Below are 14,836 nucleotides of genomic sequence, written 5' to 3'. Positions count from 1 at the left end.
ACATTTATGAGGTGTACTTGTTTAATTTCTGCAGGTTGGTCTACTGTGACATCTTAGGGTTATTAGTAGTTATTTTTAAATTCTTATGTGAGCAGTTCCTTGAATTTGGGGTTTAATGCTCTAAGCTGTGTCTGTGCTAAACTACTTACTGGTATTAATTGTATTTGTTACTCTGCTGCTGCTTCTGTCAGTCAACAACTCCCCATTTTCTTTATTTTCAAACCTTGCAATTCTAATACCTTCTTCAATGCATCTGATGAAAATAAGTGATTCTATAGTTAAGTTTTATGGTGTAGGAATCACATTTCCATTTTTGAGCAAGGAAATTGCCTGTGAGAGACCAGAAATCAGAGTCCTGAGTGGCATTGGAGGGGCATATGAATATGTAAATGTACTTGATAAAAGTTGTCAGTGCTAGTGCTGAGAGTCAGTGTCCCTAAAGAGGAAATAAATAATTGGTTTGAGATTTTAATTTCTTATGTTTGTTACATAATTTGCATGACAGCATTCATAATATGGATGTGTAAGCTGTAGACAGTGAATGTTTTAAGGCAATAGTCCAGCTGGAACCATCTTTCCCATTGATTAATTTCTGTGCTCTTGCTGCCTTTGTGTTTCACCAGGGTAAACATTACTCCTCTTGGATTAAAAATTGAAAAATTTTAGTTCAACCTGTTGACCTAATTTTTTCAATTATCTTCTTTTACTCTGTCATTTTTAAGTAGATTGCAAATTGGTTTTTTGGTTTTTTGGTTTTTTTTGTTTTTTGTTTTTTTAAGAGGATTCCACCTCTCTCAAGCTAATAGTTCCAATCAAAATAAGTTACAAAAAGTGAGGCAGTGTGGAAAAGTTTACCTCTTCTCTGGTTTGCTGGAGAAGTAAACAAGACATTGCTGTCTTCAGTGGTGTGTCCATAGGCAAATAAAAATGTGCATGTCTTCCCAGCAAATCCTCTGCAAACACAGCCACAGGTGTCAGTCCTGCTGCCTGCCCTTCCACATTGCTTCTAGTAAACCCCTTCTTGTGGTTATTTCCTGGAAAAGCTGATCAATGTCTTTTCTGCTTTAGCACAGCATAGGTGCTAAAATAGGCAAAACCAAACTTGTGAGCATCTCCTGGAAAAGCTCATGAAGGTCATACTTTATATGTGTAGTTATCCTGTGGTTTTCACTTTCTGCTGTTCTTAAATGATTATAAATTAAAGACCCAGGTGCCCAAGCACTGCATATTAGGTTTTTTTCTGGCTGATAGCAAATACAGTCTTAGTTAGCTCTGAGCAGCCAGAATGATAGATACATGGATAGGTGTGCTGATGGATGGAATCAGTGTCTGCAGTGTGAATAACTCTGTTTCTTTCTTCAGATCTTGCATCTGGCAATTTTTTGTTCAATTTGTAACATACAAAGCAGCTTGTCTGGAATTTGGCCTTTTCCTCTTTTGAGATCAAATAATTTAAGCTTCAGAAAGAAGCATTCTCATGACATGTCTTCTGGTTCCTACAGGTGTTAATAGTGTCTGGATCAGTGTGCTGAGGGCATTAAAGCAATATCCTTCCTTGGATTTGAGATAGTTATTAAGGAAGAGAGAGCAAAAGCAGCTCCTGCCAAGCATGAGCACAACAGCCATTCAACTTAAATTCATACAATGAACTGCAGAGGTTGTGCATGTGCTTTTTGCTATTAATTTGTTTGTTAAACAATCTAATTAGAGCTAAATGCTACCAGGGCTGTTGATATTGATGAATCCAGTTGGCTCCAGCAGGACTCATTGTAAGCAGAAATGCGTGACTTTGATTTATGTGTTTTGAGAGTGACCTGTAGTGTAGTTAATGACAAGTGGTGTGGAGGCTCTGGGATTTGAGCAATACTGTGTGGTTAAGTCATACACTGAATTAGTCTCTTCTTTGTAGAGCCCCTGTTCATCAAGCTAGACTAGTAATTGCTACTTTGGCAAGGTAGAGAACAGGCAAACAGCATGTTGGAATAAGGCATTATGTTTTGATTAACAGGTGAGTTTGAAAATAACATTTTTAAGCCTTGAGGGCCTGTCCCTGTTGTGTGAGTGGACACAGGGAGGCAAAATTAATGCTTTTGGAATGCACATACAGTGATGCTTGCAGAGTGCAATAGTTCATACAGCTGCTAAAACAAATATTTCTGTTCAGTATTTGAGCTTGGCATAAGTACTCTTCATATGTCAAGGCAAGTCAATTGTGTTGTGATTTGCATATTAGATAATATTTATTTTTCTGAAATATTTGGTATATTTAGTGTGTATTGCAATAGCAACTTGAAACTACCAGTATTTGTGCCACCTTGGTTGTTTGTTGTTTTGGTAGTATGAACTGCACTTAGCTTTCCCATTCAAATGTGTGCACAATTTCAGTAGCATGTGAGGAAGATGCATTCCCATAAACGTAATTTTTGGGAACAAATGACCCCACTTTAGGTCCAGGAGGTCCATGGGGATTGGCTGGTGTTCTCTGCCAGGGGAAATTTGGGGTCACCCCATTCCTCATGGCACTGGTGCCCAATGGTGCTCCAGGTTCTCCAGCTGCCCCAAGATGCAGCATCCATAAAAGCTTGCAAGCTTTTCATGAGGCTTTTTGGGGTTTGTTTTTGGAGGAGGGAGAATTAATGTGGCCTTTGTTTTTTTGTTTCCCCAGTACTACTATAATATAGACCTGCATCCTCAAATTCCCCCTTTTTTCCTAATTCAGATAAATGTTGAAGTTTTACTGATCTTGTTCTCCAGCCCTCCCTTGTGTTTTGTTCATGTAACTTCACATCAGTCTTCAGACTTCATTTTTTCCTGCAGTCCTTTTTTGAAAAGTAATGTGAGGCATGCAAATCCTGTAAAAGTAATAAAATACAAGAGGTGTTAACTAACAGTCAATTTATATCTATCCCAAGTGTTCAGTACTTGACAGTGTGTTTTAAATTTGACAAACCAATAATTTTAAAGGAGAGTGAGACCCACATAAGTGAACAAAAACGCAAAACATGTGTTTCCCATACAATAGTCACATTTTAAAAATTTTTGTGTGTGTTTTTTAAAAAAAACCCTGCTTGAGTTCACATATTAATTTCCATATGCAGGTTTACTAGAACAATGAATGTGGAATGGTGTTGAACCACACCTGAAGTGTGGTGCAATCAGCATGATTTATTAATTTCCTATGCTAACTTCAAAATTGGAAGGAGGTAAATGCCCTGAAGACAATAAAATGTGCTAATGTGCAACAGCTCTGTGGCAGGTGAAACATGGTAGTTAAACAACACAAATTGGTTTTCAAAGGTGTGACACTTTGGGTTGGTTTTTGAATTAAGTTCCTGGAGTCAGTGCTTGTGATGCATGTAAATAAACAAAAAACACTCAAAACCACATGAAAAAGTCTGAAGCCATTATGAAATAATCATGAAAAGTGTGGAAACACAATGAGTGGAACATGAGAGCTTAATTCAGGAGATGTAAAGACCTAACACTTGCTGCTCTTCAAAATATTCCATCATTTCTAAGTAAATGTTATGACAATAACATTTACTTAGACAACAAGGGTGGACTGTGCTGAATTTGTAAACTCTGCTATTGAAAAGAAAGCATTGAACAGGATGAGAAAAAGAACTTTTATGTAAATATAATATTCTTATGTCCCATGGCTTGTAGGCAGTAAGGGTAGGGCAGAAGTGTTCTGGTGATGCACCTGAATGACAGAATTAGCTGTGAGTTTCAAATAAGGCTGTTTGCTTGTGGAAGTTTTAATTCTGTATTTTTTGAATAAGGGTATTTATTTTATTTTCTCTCATATCACTGCTCCCTTTTTTTCTTCTATCCTTGTGTGGTGGTATTGTAAATTTGTCATGAACACAGTTTTCTTTCTATGAAAAAAAAAAGACTTACTCCATGGTAGTTGCTACTTTCTGTGGACAAAAATAAGTTGAGGCATAAAAAACCAAACCCACAAACAAACCTTTTTATATTAATGTATCAGGTGCTTACAAGTATCCACTGTCCTGCTCTGATAAGATAAATTAGCATTCCTGCTCAGCTCTTCACATGCTTAATTTCCTTTAAAAATGTACACAAAGGAATTTTGAGAGGCATTTTGTGTGGTTGAAAGTTTTAAAGGATAGTTATGATTTGAGTTTGTGAGAAGTTAAATTAGATGTAGACTAAAATTCCAATTGATAGCAATTGCCTAATGACTGGTAATTCTAAAACAGGCCAGTTTTATTTAACTTTTCCAGATAACTACTCTTTGGCTTTCAGGGCAAACTTACCAATTTTCAGAAAATCAGTTCTGTTAGCCACAGTCAAAGGTGGTGGCTAAAATTAGAGTTAGCTTGAAGCCCTAGCTATGAACAGGCTGCTGTCTGTCTGTAATTACTCTAAAAGGATTGTGCCAACTTTAGTAACAGTTTATTTTGTTGAAGTATGTGATTTTTACAATTTTTAAAGTAGCACGTTGAAGTTGTGTTTGTTGAAATTTTTGTTAGGTTTGGTTTGGCTTGTGGGATGGAGATTTGGGAATGTCTTGAGTTAAAGTGTAGTACCCTCAAGGTAAAATGTCCTAGGCATTGATACACTAATGAAGACAGCATGCTAATGTTGCAGTTGATGCTGTATTTCCTTTCCTTGTATTTTGTATTCCATTTGTATGTATTCCTTTGCACTTCAAGTACACTGTTTAAAAGGGAAATAATGAGTTGGCTTATTGGGTAATCTCATCAGAAAGTGTGGCCCTGAAGTTTGCAAAGGTCATGCTTGTCACTGATGTAGATGGGGGCAGAAATTTCTTACCTGTCATGGAGGACATGTAGTAAATGACATTTTAGTAATATATGAAAACACATCCATATAAAAAAAAAGAAAAACAACAAGAGTTGCACAGTCTACAGGTAAATGTGATGTTCTCTTTCCAAAAACTGAGTTATTAAAGAATCAGGCATTGTTGTTATAACTGAATAAAGAAAGTGATGTATTAATGGGGGCAGACTGCAAAAGAAAGACATTCATTTGAAATGGTATGGTGTGGAAAATACATAGAAAGTGACAAAAATAAGTGAATGGGGTAGAAAGCGTCTGCTGAAATGTTATCTGCAGGTTCCAAAGTGTTTGGCTGAAGAAAACTTGCCTTTGTCATACCTGGCTCTGTGTTAGTTCCTTTGGTTCTAAGGAACAGTTTGAATAGGATTATGGGGGGAAAAATCATTAATGTAAAAACTGTAGAATTGGCTGAAGAGGAGAGACATGGTTTTTGAGATATCTGTAGTTTCATGGGATGTGGAGAGCTTTTTACTTATCACATGCCTTTGGAGGAAAAATGCAACTGTGAGCAAAGCCCAGAGAGCTGTTTTGCTTAAACATGTCCTTCGTTCAGGGTGTTAAGTAACTTTTAATAAGTAGCCATAATGAAAAGAAATGGCAGTGTTGTGGCAGAACCTAAAGAGAACATTAAATTAATGTATTCCACTGCTGCTTTTGGAACAGAGTGATAGGCACTGTTCCTCCCCAGACATTTTCCTTCTCTACTACAGCAGAGATTAAAAGACTGTCAATGGTAAATTTAAACAAACAAACACAAAAAAGCCCAGAGCAAACAAAAAGTAGATGCCTCATCCCTGGAAGTGTTCATGGCCAAGCTAGATGGGGTTGGTCTGGTGAAAGGTATCCCTGCCCAGGGCAAAGGTTTGGAGCTGTGTGGTCCCTTCCAACCCAAACAACTCTATGATTCTATGAGCTTGGATAAAAGGCAAGATAATAAAATTGTCAACGAATGAAGTGGTCACTGAAAGAACCAATTGGTTGGGGTTTTTTGTGGAGTTTGGTTTTGGTTGGCTGTTTGATTTGGGGTGTTTTTTTTATTTATTTATCTTCATTTTTTGAACCAGCTGTTAGTTTGACAGGTCAACACATAATTTTTGATTTCAATTAGGCTGTTAGTGGACATTATGGTGAAGATTTGGAGGGGGGTTGATGTTGGTGAGGCAGATCAGCCATGGCCACACACGTGCCCAATTCCAATAGCCACTTCTGCACTCTTGGGGCTGCACCTGTGCCACCAGCCCAGCACACTCTGCTTTGAGGAGAGCCCTTGCTTTGTCAAGTGCTTGGTTTGTTACACCATTGGTTTTCAGGCTCTTCCCATAAAGCATTTTGTGCAGGAGTGAAGTTTACTGAAGGCCTGTGAACCACGAAGATGTTCCTCAGAGGTCTCAGAGTAGAAAACCAAGTTGGAAACAAGGTGTTAGGAAAACCTATTCAGCACATGCAGTTGTTTCCCTGTAGTAGGGAGCACCTTCTCCCTCTCTCCTTGCAATCTTTTTCAAGTGTAGATCACTCATGTTAAATATATAGCTGGGAACATCTTGTGTTAAGTAGAGATATGAACCTGAACAGAAGAAGAGGTCAAGCGTGGAAATAAATTCCAGTCAGTACTGGATGATTGAGAAGTCCCTTTTCTCTCACTCCCTCTTGTTTGGAGAGGTGGTGCTTGAATTCACTTCAGAAATGAGAAGAAGAAAAGTACAGCTAGGGTATTTTTAAAGGAAAGAAAAGAGAAAAACAACTTTTTAAATTCACATTAGCACCTGGAAGTGGGTGGCTCAACCCTGTAATTATCTGCATCATCATATTACCTTTGCCTGATCAGAAAATGGAGTAATAAATTTTGTCATGTCCACATCATGCTTGAATTTTTATATAAATGTTATTGCTGTTTAGGACACAAGTGTTTGAGTAGCAAACAAACAATTTGAAATGGTTTAATAGAGCCTCATAGTTAGCCCACTTACTTCTGTGGACCACTTTTGGAAAAGAAGATTGATTTCTCCATAGACCAAAGTCTCTTCTCAGTTCTCCAGTGCTCCAGCATACTTTGTGGTCACAGCAGCAAGCTCATTCTTTTTATCACTGAATGCTTCAAAGATGCAACGTGGGTGTGATATGTCCCTTTCAAAAACCATAGCTCTGCAGTAAGCTTTCTTTAGCCATATTGTGTACGTGCTTGAAGGGATTAGTATTAGATTTTTGGCAGGGGTTTTTTTTGGAAGTCATTGGAAAGCAAAAGACTAAATCTATTTTGATTTCACTCGGGATAGATTAATGGGTGTCAAATGTTACACAATACTTGACATATCCACTGCTGTTAAGTTGGCCGTGGCAAAGGGATTACCCGATAATGAATCACCAAGCTCTTCAGCTGTTTAAAGAGAATTGTGCCACTTCCTTGCCCTGCTAGGACTCTTCCCTTCCTGGGACCTTGCTGAGACAGTGCGTGTTTGGATGTGGAAAACTCCACGCAGATGTGCAGGCACCGGTTTAACAGCTTTGTGTTCAGCTTCTACCTTGCTAATTGTTTTCGTGGGATTATTTGGATTGTGTAGAAAGCTTTTTCCAAATCCCCTTTATTACTGATGTTATTGTTGCCAGCAGGAATAAGATTAAAGGTGCTTAAGTCTGTAGAGTTGTTTCTAATTTGTACGTGTCATTTCAGTGGCATTTGAACAGAACTCTGTCTCTTCCCCTCCCTGATCCCCTGTGGTACTGTGCTTGAGTTAGGGCTGAGAAGCCAAGCTATTGGAAGAAAATTCATTTTGTTCCCTAATTATTATGCTGGCACTCGGGAGATAATTTTTCCCTTCATGCACTGCCAATTAATATGCAAATGAGCTGATAAATATTTATACCGTGATTTAAATTATGCAGGGAGCGCTTTCAGTGTACTCTGCAAATGAATTGTTCATGGACTTCAAAGTGCTGGCTGCTGTGCTAACGAGAGGAGATTTGCATAAGGCCCTAATCAGGCGCATACTGATTAAGCTTCATTATGGAAACTGCCAGCTGCAATCTTTGTTTCTATTTTATTACAAAAAGGGGAACTTTTCACGCTTCAGTCGCCTTGACAATGTCAGACACAGCTAGTAGTAGAGACTAAAACTCCACACAGCAACTGAAGTTTCCCTGTTCAGTTGAAGATTGCTATGGTGTAACTGAAGTTGTATTTCTCCCCCCACCTCCCCACTCCCTTTCATGTTCAGTCAGAGCAGTAGTGTAGATTTGATAGAAATTGCCATTCTCCCGTTCCTTGGACTATCTGAACCTGTAGAGGATACCACAGCAATGCTGGACTGCAGCGACTACGTTCTAGGTGGGTACCAGCTCAGCTCTTTCTTATGGGCACCGAGGCTGGGAGATTGACTATGCATAGTGGCTTAATCACATATGCAGAAGGTATTTTGGGGGCTGCAGCTCACCAGTGAATCGGCAGCAAGTAGCTGCCTGCTAAATGGATAGCTCGAGCTGTACCAGGGAAATACATGCTTTGGTTTGTTTGTTTGTTTTCCTCTTTTCCCTCGCTCCAGGAGAATTCCTTTTCTCTGCACAGGCTTGGGTGATGTTAATACAGACCTTTTGCTTTTAGGATTTTAGTCTGAGAAGCATTTGCCTTCTAACAAGCACTGGACTTGACTTGCATATTTGTGCATTACAAATTTTAAAGCATTAAAATGAATGAGAGGGAGCCTAAGTGTTGAAGGAATTTAGTAACTGTATTGAGCCATTCCACAGCAGAATGTATGTTATGTCTGTGTATTTTTAATATAGAAAGGTTCTTCGTGTGCAATAGAAAATAAGAGGGAGTGCACAGTGGTTGCCATTGATACCGTTGCAAGCTGTGTTTAAGGTTACTGGGATAATACATTTCCTGTGCTGAGATTCCATCAGGACTGCAGAACAGACATGCCATAATTCCTTCTTTGTGTCTTTTAAAGTTATTTATAGTAATGGATCATCTCAATTTTACAATAGGTTTTATTTCTTTTCAAGGCTTCTCCCCCTGAAGCTCAATATATATATATGTATATACGTATATATTTTATTATTCTTTTCATTCCATCATATAAGTTCATGTAAGAACTTATATCTCTAAGTAAAAAAATATATTTTTGGATGGTAAATTGTAAAGCTGACATTTGAGTATGTTTGTTTCTGAATATGATGTGTTTTTTGAAAATTAATTTCTAAACAATTCTTGTCGTGTTTTCACTCACATTAAACTTTTTTTTTTTCCATGCACATAAATGAATAATTTTTGCTGGTGCAAATGGAGTATTAGGCAGTTCCACTTTAATGGGTGAAAGGAAACAGTTAATGGTATATACCCCATTAAGATTTTCTTTGCTTTGCCAGCTGTGTACAGTCCTTATAACCCTTCAGGTTGGTCCTGTGTCCACTGCTTCTTTCTCCTGAATGCCTTTGGAAATGTTCCTGAGGGTGTGTGAAAGGCTGGCACAGCATTGCCTGGCGACACCTCAGCCCTGCTAGCAGAGGAGCAGCGTGGAATGTATTCACTCCTGAGAGTGTGATTTCAATCATGCACCTGCTGCTTTCGATCCTTCCTTCTGGGGAGTTTGTTTTTAGATAATGTTGGCAGAAGTTGTAGCCCAGGGCCTTTATTTAAAACCCAAAGATCTAAAGGAAGAAAAAAGGTGAAGGCATAAAGGTTTGGGGTTTTTTAGCCCACTTCATTTGTTTATTCTTTTAAGTTTGAAGCAGAAATTGAAGGAGCACGTATAAACCAAGTAGCTTTTTATTCGACATAGAATGAATCGGTAGGTTGAGTACCCCGCAGATATGAGCATGTTTTGCTGGTAGCAGTTTTGTGCTTCAGATGGATGTCATACCATTTGCAATGGAAATAGAGGCATTGTTCTTGATGCTTTACATGCAGAAGGCCCACAGATTGAACAAGAAATAGTCAGCTGGTGAAATAATGGATGCTATCTTTCACTTGAACCTGAGCACTACCAGAAAGATGTTTCTTCTTCCAACTTGCTGCTTTTTTCAATAGCAATGTTTGGGGTCTTTGTTAAGGATGGATCTTTACAATAAAATATTCTTCATTTAGACAAGCTTTTGGTAGTTAAGTAAACTTTGTATATGTCTAGTACCAAAAAACTTATTCTAGAAGGATTTATTTTGCAACGTAGCCTAACGGAAAAAACGTGTCCTTGCTTGCTTTTTGGAAAGAGGTCTGTACAGTTATAACTTTGTGTGGCTGAGCAAACTTCCTCATCATGTAGGGAGGTTTCTTGTCTGAGCTTCCTCATAGGACAGAGCTGTGACTACCCTGCTTGAGTTCTGTGCACAGAACACCTGTGTCCCCACCCTGTGTTTGTTTGCTTTGCTTATTCTATCATTAGTATCCTGCACCTTTGCTCTAATACTTCAATTCCTGCAACAAACTAGCAACAGGAAACCCTCTGTTGTTTTTCTAATATGAATTTTCTGAAGTGGTTCATCAAGTGGTTTCCATGTTCCTGAGAGACAACCTTCTCAACCTGTGCTCTTCCCTTTTGCAGTCAGTGGCATTTGGAGTTCAAGCTATTCTGCTCTGGGCTTAAAAATTGCATCCTATGTCCAGTAGCCTCATGAGTTTGCTTGGTTTCCACAACCAAATGTATTTGACTTGTAAGAACTCTTTGCTCATTTTCCTTTTGGATAGGACTCTTCGTATTTGTGTCCAAATAAAAGAACTCCTATTCAGTGCTCTTTAAAGTGAAATTTCAGTGGCCATCTGTGTGTAAAGGAATGAACTAATGCTCCTTATCAAGTGCATGTTGCCTGTAATCACTCTAAACAAGTGTGCTGCTGCCACAATAATAAACTCAATTTAAGAAATATGCAATGCATGGATCTCTCAGCAGAGAGGGCCAAGTCAAGAGCAGACATTTCTGTATAGTCAGTGGAACACACGTTTCTAGAGTGTGAATCGTGCTATCCAAATGTGAAAAATTACAAAATAAGGAGCCTGGAAGCAATAGGTTCTGTACCTGCAACCTTAGCAGAGCTCTGGTTTTTAAGACTCTGAATTTGTAGCTTGAATGTGCTAAGCAGACATTGTGAAAAATGGGGCAAAACTTACTGAAGTGTGGGCCAACAGCAGTCAGCTGCAGTTTCTCCTCATTCCCTTCCCCTTTCAAAAAGCAGTCTAACATATCTGGCCTTTATACCAAGGGTAACATTGATAGTCCAGATCTCTTTTACACTTGGCTGAACATTTCAAAGATTTAAGAATAGGCACAGGAACTTTCTGAGAAGTGTTGGGGCTCTGGAGATGTTGTCAGGGGAAGTTTTGTGGTTGTTACAGTCCTCTGGACCTGTTTCAAGGCTCTATTGGGTTCAACTGCCACAGTTGTTCATGTGGAAAAGTATATTAGCTTTAAAAATATTGATCACAGAATCATGGAATGATATAGATTGGAAGGGACCTTAAAGACATCAAGTTTCAACCTTCCAACCCCCCTGTCATGGGCAGGGACACCTTGCTCTTCATCAGGCTGCTCAGAACTCCATCCACATTGGCCTTAAATACTTTCAGGATGGGGCATCCACCACATCTCTGGGCAGCCTATTCCAGTGTCTCACCACCCTCACAGTAAGAATTTCTTTCTGATATCCAGTCCAAACTTGCCCTCAGTTTAAAGTCATTCTCCCCTGCCACTACACTAAAAAATCCCTCTCCAGCTCTTTTGCAGGCCTCTTTAGGTATTGGGAGTGTGCTGTAAAACCTTCATGGAGCCTTTTGCAGGCTCCTCAACCCCAGCTCTCTCAGCCTTTCCCCATGGCTGAGGTGCTGCAGCCCTCTGAGCATCTTGGTGGCCTCTGAACCCACTCCAACAGGTCCCTGTCTCTCCCATGCACTGGTAGCAGCAGGCACATGGCAACAATCCATCTTCTCATTTCCAGCTCTCATGGGCTGCCCAGCACTGAGGTGTCTGGGCATTCTTGGAACTGTCTGGGGGAAAGATGCAGCACAGTTAATGCTGCTCCTGTATTCTTCTTCAGCCTGTTGGTGTTTTGGAAATCACTGCTTTGATGAAAGTACATGACAGAGGTAACCTTTTAAGCACCTAGCAAGAGAATATCCTGGAGTAAAGGGTTCATTTTAAGCTCGTTGAACTTGCTTTTAGCTCATTATGGGGATGGAAGAGTGTGTTCAAGGATTTGCTTACACTTCATTTTATGAGCTGTTCTGTCTTGAGATTCTTTTTGTAATTTTGGTTTGTGATAATGTGCCACTCTGGGGTCGGTGGCAAGGAATGAGGAGGTAATAAGCTGGAAAGCTGATGCTGTACAGAGAACATCTGTATAGATTCCTATATAAGGAAACTATATTCTCTGTCTGCCATCTGGAGAGGCCCTCTGCATTGTACTGTATTCAGCTGACAGGCTTTGAAACCAGGAACAGACTTTTCAATACATTCATCCAGAGGGAGAAAGAGGAATTAATTTATATTTGTATGGTTTTGCATGAATATATAGGAAATATAAAATAACTTAGTGTCAGTGACATTCCAGTAAAATAGAAATGCAGTATTAGGAAAATGGCATTCATTTAATTATAATGACTGAATTTCCTTTCTTTTGTTGGGGTGGGGCAGAGGGAACAAACACAAGAATAATGCAGGCCATGATGGTCAGACTTAATGTTTTTGAATCTTGGTGTAATCATTGTTCCTTCTTCCCCCCTCCTTTTTTTTCCTTCTATGACTTTCATTGTATTGAAAATTAAGTTCCTACCTATCATTACCCTCCAGCATGCTGTCTTTTATTCCCTTAATACCATGTTTTCACATATGGGAATAATGTCATAGAAAATTTTGAAATAATATTTATCTGGAAGATTCAGTATTGTGTTCTGGTTTTGGTTGTTCTTTTTTTGTGTTATAATCTGAACTAGGGTAAAGTACATAGCAAATTTCTGCTGTTCTGTATTTCTCTTGAACAAAAAGGTATGAATATATTTGGGGATTTTTTTTCTGTATTGTTTTATCTTTCTTTCTGTTTTCATGCAGACTCAAGAATGAACAATCCGTCAGAAACCAGTAAACCATCGATGGAGAGTGGGGACGGGAACACAGGTAAGAAATGATCAGTTGATGCACAGATATTTTCTGGTGGAATTGGGTGGATATTAAAAGCAAAATTTCTTTACCCATTTAGTGGGATTTTAAAAACTCACAAAACCCAAACAAATTAAAGCCTACACTCTTTGATTTTAGAGACCTGAAAATAATTCTGTCATTAACCCTGCTGCATACAGGGCATTATTCACACCTTTTATATAAGATTTCCCTTCCCCACTTTTTCTCTCTGTAACGTTTCTGATGCTACTGAAGCTTTGGTGGCACTAGCTCTCCATAAATAGTCTCATTTTTTCCTGGCAGAGCATACCTTTGGCATTTCTAACTTCATGGTTTATTTTTGGGTTGAAATTTTCCCTGGCAGATGTGGGCCACTGCCTGATCTTGTTTCTGTTTTAGATTTCATTCAAGCTGTCACAACAGTTCTCAAGAACAAGTCAAATGGAGAAAGCATAATATATCAAAATCTTTTAAAATGTTAGCCAGCTTTTCTGTAATTTCTCAGTGTGTTAGAACAGAATCTTGAAATTTGGTGGTGAAGAATAGATTTTGTGTCAGGGCCAGTTTGCCTTTTGGCACACTTTTAAGGTGTGACCAAATTCTAAGCCATTGAAGAAGCTTGTTGAGCCATTGTAACTTAATCATGTTATCTCATGCTTGAATTCCTTTCTGGAGGTAATATATAACATAATGCTCATTCTGAAAGCAAGAGAAATGACAGTTCTGGATGGAAAGTTTAACCTAGCTCAGAATCTTTTCTCAGTTCTGAACAGTATTTTGGAAGAGAAAATTCTGATGAGAGGGAACTTGTTGCTTTGAGGGGAGTCTGGTTATCTTGTATGAGGAAAACAAGTTTTCTTCTTCATGGTTCAATAATAAGAGTTTTATTTTAAACTCTGGAGTTGTGATGAAATTAACACATTAATTAAATTAAATTTAAATTAATTTAATTTTGTTTATCTGAGAGGCTGGATTTTTTTCTGCCAATATATGGGTTCAGTCAAAAGGAATTCTGCCTACTTATTAATGTGTGTTTTGTTGCTAGCATCTCAGGTTTTATAATTGTCATGGTATTTTTAATGGGAGAAGTATCAATTATTTTTCTGCACAAAAGTGTTATATTATATATTTAATGTTTTAAGATTATATAAAACATTATTTCAAAAACATATGGGCTGTAAATATTTCAGGATCATAAACAGCATCAAGGGAACAATGGTTTTAAATATCCCTGTGGACTCCTTGTAGCTGGAGGATGTGTGTAAACTTCTGAGAAAATTCAGATTTCCTGCTCTGAGTGACCACAGTTCCCTGCATGTGCTTTCTCCAGAGCACATTCCCAATACACTTCTCTCAGTGCAACTTCAGCAGTTTCACCTCAGCTGAGCTGCTAAGGAGGAGGATTTGTTTTATTCAAAGATAATCAGTCAATTACCACAGGAGCATTGCATCTGCTTCAGCAGAGCTCAGCTCTCTTAAGCAAATATTTCACAAATATCATTGGGAAGGTGAGGGTCATGACATAAAATGGATGGATTGTAGGGTCTTTCATGTTAAAAGGGATACAGTGACTATTTTTTAATACTCAATTATTAAAACTAGTTATTACAAAAGTTTTGACTCTGGTATTTAAAACTTTTGGAATATTGCTTCTTTAGTTTAAATGTTTTCAGTCTTTCCTTCCAGTTTAGTATCCTGATTTTTAAATTATATGAACTAAAGTAATCTAGAATTTTTGAGGACTCTCTGTTCTGCAGTCATTGTTTTCTTTTAAAATGTGGTGCTCCTAAACCACTGGAGGTAGTGATTGATGGCATTTGTGATGTTCTTTGGGAGCTCAAGCATCAGTTGTATTAGTCAACTTGGCAGATGTTAGGTTCTGAAAGGAATACTCACAGAATGTAATTTTA

At 38.4% G+C, this 14,836-nt stretch overlaps 1 protein-coding gene across 9 annotated transcripts in view; it reads left to right on the top strand.

The window, feature by feature from the left end:
• Positions 1 to 14,836, top strand: part of POU2F1 (POU class 2 homeobox 1) — a 111,881-nt gene that overhangs the window by 44,905 nt on the left and 52,140 nt on the right. For 8 of the 9 annotated variants that reach the window (XR_013774600.1, XM_079308593.1, XM_079308592.1 and 5 more), the window contains exon 2: positions 12,858 to 12,923. Coding sequence is in view for 8 of the 9 variants with exons in the window: in XM_079308593.1 (XP_079164719.1) it covers positions 12,858 to 12,923 (66 nt within the window). In the remaining variant the exon portion in view is untranslated. Of the gene's footprint in view, positions 1 to 7,988; positions 8,150 to 12,857; positions 12,924 to 14,836 lie in introns of those variants that run through there. The other variant, XM_079308594.1, reaches the window with a different exon arrangement.

This window comes from Erithacus rubecula (assembly GCF_903797595.1).
Source record: "Erithacus rubecula genome assembly, chromosome: 1".
NCBI lineage: Eukaryota > Metazoa > Chordata > Aves > Passeriformes > Muscicapidae > Erithacus > Erithacus rubecula.
Note: the sequence above shows the minus strand (reverse complement) of the source record. Positions and strands in the feature narration are given on the sequence as shown.